This window comes from Camellia sinensis, chromosome 1 (assembly GCF_055761805.1).
Source record: "Camellia sinensis isolate YWXY chromosome 1, ASM5576180v1, whole genome shotgun sequence".
In the NCBI taxonomy this organism is placed as follows: domain Eukaryota; kingdom Viridiplantae; phylum Streptophyta; class Magnoliopsida; order Ericales; family Theaceae; genus Camellia; species Camellia sinensis.
The window spans coordinates 44,188,129-44,194,451 of NC_138961.1; the positions used below are offsets into that span (position 1 = coordinate 44,188,129).

At 34.3% G+C, this 6,323-nt stretch overlaps 1 protein-coding gene across 1 annotated transcript; it reads right to left on the bottom strand.

Moving 5' to 3' along the window:
• Window positions 1-3,137: 3,137 nt before the first annotated feature.
• Window positions 3,138-5,876, bottom strand: LOC114259914 (CBS domain-containing protein CBSCBSPB5-like). Its single transcript, XM_082866893.1, has 11 exons — window positions 5,710-5,876; window positions 5,546-5,624; window positions 5,305-5,418; window positions 5,104-5,170; window positions 4,893-4,998; window positions 4,740-4,798; window positions 4,403-4,509; window positions 4,184-4,317; window positions 3,868-3,953; window positions 3,702-3,791; window positions 3,138-3,593 (listed from the first exon to the last, which is right to left on the bottom strand). Exons 1-11 carry the CDS (start codon window positions 5,789-5,791, stop codon window positions 3,414-3,416), a joined length of 1,104 nt encoding a protein of 367 aa, XP_082723019.1. The 5' UTR covers window positions 5,792-5,876; the 3' UTR covers window positions 3,138-3,413.
• Between the last annotated feature and the right edge of the window lie 447 nt (window positions 5,877-6,323).

A 6,323-nucleotide genomic window follows, 5' to 3' on the forward strand; every position in this document is an offset into this window, starting at 1 on the left:
AGCATCTTCATGAAGAAATCATACAAGATTTAGAGTTGTCAGATAGAACAACATTTTCTGCTACCATCTCTTAAACTTTGTACCATTAAATTTTTCGATTTCTTTTCATGATTCACAGGAATTTGAACAGGGTTCTAGGTAACAGCCGGTGTTAGTGTAACAGCCGAATTAGAGGTACCAATTTCAGTAGCCATCAAATCTAATTACAAAAATTAAAAAATAACTTAGAAGCAATACAACTTTCTAGTTACAAAAACCAAAAAAGAAAATTAGAATTTTGAATACAATGGAGAAACAAATACGTCTTAAGATTGTTAGAATCTTCACTGTATTCGACGAATAGATTAAGGAAGAAGAAAGTTTGTTTGATTACTTAAATCAAAACAAAATATAGAAATAAAATATGGAAAAATAGATTCTTATTTTGTTACAAAAACAAAACAGAATCTAAAAACCAAACATAAAAAAAAATGAAACCGGAAATGAAAATTATAAACAAACTACTTAGAGTATTACTTTCTGGAAATTCAATCAAGTCCAGTGTTTAACACTGTTTCCTTGAGACAGATTTGTACTCTCCACGGTGCTTTCAGAATGTGGATATCTATCTCCCAAGATAAAATGATTAACGACAATTAGTAGCAGCACTACAAACTAAATGTCTAGCGAACACACTTTGCATTTATACTCTTTCTCACAAAAAATAAATGCAGCAAAATGCAGGAAGTAGAAGCAGAAGGAATGATGAAAATTAATTGAAAAACCAAAATGGAGGACTTGTGTATTTATTGGAGAATTGGTGGCTATTTAGGATAGATTTGAACAGGCAAAGAACTTGTTCGGAACAGACTTGAACAGGCAAAGAACCCGTTCGGGTCGGAGGGAAAAAGTTGAAAAGATGCAATGGACCAAACTGCCAATGCTCAGAAACGTTGGGGTCAATTCGAAATTTATTTTGAATTTCAAACCGAAATTCAAATTCCAAACAGTAAGAACTTAATTTTTAAAAAAATAAAATTCAAATATTTTCGGCCTAAAATGATAAGTATTGGACTACACAAGCCCAGCCCAACCTCGCCCAAGCCCAGCCCACTCAAACAGCTACGCATGCATTGTGTTTGTTTTAGGTCCAATGAGTCTAGCCCACTTTGCCAATAACCTCCCCTTCTTCAAAACTTGAGTGCCCCTTGAGGCCTACCCCAAGGTTCAATCTCAAGGCTTATAAACCTATACAATGTTAACCTAGCCAACTAATGTGGGACAAGCTTTCCTTCAATTTGGGAAATCCACCAAAACACCATTTTTATGGAGCTTACTTTGGCATCAATTTCTCATTCACCTGATAATAGTTTTGAATAACCAAATATATACTACATGAACCACAACGCGACATAGAACAACATGTTACCACCAATACCCGTCATAATCGGTACTTGGGTCCTATTTATATTGTAGACCAAAATTGACTAAAAATTCTGATTTTGAGCAGAATTTTCTTAACCATTGCTAACACTAGAGAGGTTTTAGATAGATAGAAAAAGCTCTAAGAGAGATACAAAATGATTTTGGAGAGGTACCTTAACAAATGACCAAAGGATCCTTTAAATAGACTTGAGGCAGGACAAGTTTGCGGGGACGGTCATGTGCTTCGTGGGTTGCAAACAAACTTCTGAGAGCTGGACTTTCGGACTCTCCAAATTGCGGGCGCAATGATAAATGTCGCAGCTGCGGTATGCTTAATTGCGAGCGCCATTGGTATGGTCTCGGGCACTACCGTGTGAACCGGCAGCTTTTGTGGACTTTTTGCACTGCTTTGTTGTTTCGCAAATTCCATGCTCACCAAGCGTTGACAACTTATTTACATATCTAATCCTTTTGGGCTGAAAAGATGACACAAGTTGTTCACAAAAAAAACACACTTTGATTTTTTTAATAAAGATAATGCAAAAGCGATCGAAGTAATGGTTTCAAATTTCAACGTGTAACATCAACTCCGGATATTTTTTAACTTTTTCAAAGACTTCTTCCAACCAAAATCTCAAGTGATTATTTCAATAAAGACCAAGATTCATTTTTATGTTTGAAAATTTTGTTCAACAAAATCTCAAATTGATTATGTCAATAATCAATTGACCACAAAGTCTTTGCGCCACCAAAATTGTCTTGAATTTTAATCTTGAGCATGAAACTTCCAGCCATTAAAAATAGTTTAAAAGACCAAGAATAGTGAGACCAAGAAGATAATGAACAAGAATTTGAACCAATAATTAAAAATAAGTTTTATCAAGAAAGATATTGTCAAAACACAAAATCTTTTAGGATAAAATCCGAACACGGTCTTAAAATTTTATAGTCATACAAATTAAATTAACTGAAATATTATATTTAAATGTTTTTATATTTCAATTCTGTGATTATCACTAATAATACATGTTTTTGTGATAATAAAATAAGGGAAAATGGTAATCGGCCTGTCATAACTATAGAAGAAAATGACATAATTTCATATTTCACTGCCGAGGACGCGACCGTCACTATAGCTTTATGGCGTTTTAAAAACGTCGTGATATAAGTATAGGAGGGGTTTTAAAAATGCCGCCAAATGTCTTACCTAACAGTCTCTGACGTCACACTATGATAATTAGCGACATTTTGAAATGCCATCATAAACATTTATACATTTTAAAAATTTAGTCGTTAGGGTTGAGATATAGTGACGTTAAAAAACGCCACCATAGCTTCTTTTTTTAAGAAAAAAATTGTGCTAATTTTATGTGGTTGAACAGAAAAAGAAAAACCTATGATAAACAATTATTAAGAACTAATAATTGATGTTTATTAAAATAATAAATAAACAATTTCCTCAAATATCATAATCAAATATTACAAAATTTGTAACTAGAGGTGTATAAATGAGTGTGTATCATAGAATTTTCCTAATTTCATATTTGGTTCAATAATGAATGTTTGACAACTTCATTATAGAAAAACAACATTTGAAAATTTCAGATTCTGCCTATTATCCATTAATAATGCACAAATCCAGAGTTCAGGAAGCTACAAATCCTCCTCACAAACAATTCTCACCTATCCCATCATGTAAACTAGGGGAATACCCAACAGAAAAAAAATAATAAATGAATAAATAATTCCCTGCAAATATAAACAATAATTTTATGGATACAAAACTAACCACAGAAATACAAATGCAATTGATGTATGTTGTTGGTTCTGACTCGATAAAATTATTGAGATATTAATATACAAAAACAAATGTTGAGCATGAGACCTGCCAGCCAGGATCATTGATCAATTTTAGCTTTATCCTTGGTAGTCACAGAAACTCAGTTCTTCTTCTACTGCTGCTCCCAATACATCAATTTTATAAACCGAAAGAAGGGTATAAATAATTATCAGTTACCATTCCTCCTCAAGTATGCTAACATGCTTAATCTGGCAATTAGTGCAACCCCTGCAGCTAAAGCACTGTATGCTGAAGCCCACACATCTGATTGAGCATACCCTACACCTCCAGATTGTGATCCTCTCCTTTGACCTTGTGTTCCTGAATGATCTAAATGCAACTTTAATACCTGTTAAAAAAAAAAATAAGGAAGGTTAAGGAGAAAAAATATTTGCTTTGGGTAACTTAGCTTCCTTCAGTTTACTTGTGAAATAAGCACTGAAAGGACCATTCTTACCTTCCAACCGGCTAACCTTGCATGGTCCACAGCTATAGCAAGATCACTATCTGACGCAAGTACAACGTTGTCATGATCTTCATCTTCATACTGAAAATGTGGTTGTCCATGAGCTCATAAGTAAAAACTGAGAATCCAAATAAGAAATGAGATATTGATTATATACCAAAATATTAGGCAAGTTGTTGCGGTCAATTTCATCCCCCACCCTCTGAAGGATTGCAGTCACAAGATCAATCAAACTCCGTGTATCTAAACTCCAAAACCAGTTTAGAGAAATTCAGTTAAGAGATGTTAATTCTTAAGATGTGGATAATGGATGTCTAAATTAAAGATAAATGACAAATCTTTAGTTTCTGAGCCAAAATGATAAATCTAACTAGTTCTATCAGTAGTTTCTTATAATAGAGATCCAAAGGTTCAAATTCTATGCTGCATTTATAGAATGCATGCCAACATGACAAGCAGAAGAAGAGGCATACCACAATTGAATCTATGCATTCGACCCTTCTTATTTTGAATTTTGAAAGCAAAGGTATTAGGCACAATTGACGAAGGGTAGGGAAGTGATCTTGTTGTCTCAATGCTTTCAGACGCCAATTTGAAAGAATTATCACTAAAACATGACAAATAATATGTATGTAAAATAAACACACACAATTAAAAATGTAATATCATCTTAAGAGCAAAAGGTGTTTAACCATTCTGCATCTTCCTCCTCATCAGGAGATAATGCCACAGCAGAATCCCAAAATTTTTGCATCATATTGGGTGACGAATCGTTACTAACCCCAGCATTGCTTCCCACCTAAAGACAGCAGGGAGCGATGACACCATATTGTTCTCCACTAATTAAAAAGAAATACGGGATTTTGAAAAAGGAATCTTCAATATTGAAGTTCAGATACTATATATGATTAATTACCTAGCAGAATTAGCTATTAATACTTATCAAAATCTGTAAAAAAATAGCAATTATGTTTTATACCTCAAACTCATGCAAGACAATTGATGGTCCCAGAAAGATAGAGGACTTACTGTGGCTATAGCAGCATGAGTGATATGAAGTACATCAACAACAGCAACCGCTACTCCATCTGTGTTCAACCATTCATACTAGTCATAAACTATAATTGGAAATCATAAGAACTTCTATACAACCTTTTTTGTGTGATTGTGAATATAAAATACCTTTATCAACAACAGGAAGGTGTAGAAATTTTCCATCATGCATGATATGCAGAGCATCAACAATGGGTGTATCCACTGTTGCACATTCGGGATTTGGGGTCATCACCTATGATTTAATTGGAAAGCATAAGATTATTTTATTATAGATCATAGGAAAAGCAAAAACTTGTAAAATTTTCGATAGCGGGAAAAATCCCAACAAGAAAATCACCTTCTCCACTGGAGTGGACTCTGGAGGAAGATTTTGTGCTATTACCCGCATCAAGATATCCTTTGACCTGATAGAAAATTGGCAGGGACCTATCAGAATTCATGCTTTACATTACCTTATAAAAATTGTAGATGTTTGCATAATTTCTTTTTAGGACCCAAAAGAAATTTGCAATGTCAATTCAATAAACAACATGCTCACGTTAAAATTCCTCGTGTTTTGTTTTCAACTGCTACAACAGCAGAGCTCATACCATACTCAACCATCTTCTTTGTTTCCATTAACACTGTGTCAGTTGGCGAGACAGTTGCAATCCTGACAATGCCACAATTGGTAATCCCACTTCTATTATGTTGGGAAATTTATTTTATCAAAAATAGCCACATAATATACAAAATAAAATCAATGTAAGGAACTAAAAAACAGAGAAGATATTACCTACTTTGAATTCTCAGGAATGATTGTAGACAAAAAGGGCCTAAACATTCGATCTCGAAGTGTTTCAATGAATGTGTTAGGACCTGTTTATCAAGCGAAAAATAAAAAAAACAGCAATAGACAAGATGGTATGCTAGAGAATTTTTTTAATATACACTCTCTACAAACCAGCAATAGATGCCCCCCATTGTTTTTCAACACCTTCAACAGTAGCTGCAATGGCCTTTCCTTTTTCAGCTGCTCTTTCCATGCGGGCAATAGCATCGTATAAACACTTTGCTATATCAAGCAAAGCAATGACCTCTCCACTCTCCACAATAGGCAACTGTCTAAATTTTCCTGTGGTAATATCACGACCATATTTGAAAAATCTAGAAATCCCCTATATGTTGATTTGTGGTTATGTATCAATTTTAAGTAGTAAACAACAATCCCAATCAAACAATCAAGACAAATCGACACAACGATTTTACGTGGAAAACCCACAATTGGAGCACCTCCAATTGTGATAAAAAAAAAACCACGGGCAATAGCCACAAAACAATCCACTAAGAAGATATAAAGGAATTACACAAGTATACTCTCAATTACCTAGCGAATCCACGCCCGAATTAAACCAACCCCTATGTGCCTCTTCCAACCCCGTCTTCACCTCGGAATTGTCTTGACGATGAGCCACTCCAAAATCCACCAAAGCTTCAGGCTTGAATTCTTCAGAATCCACCGAAGAACAATTCTCTCTTTTGTGTAAAACAAACAAATAATCCTTTGATGTATACTCT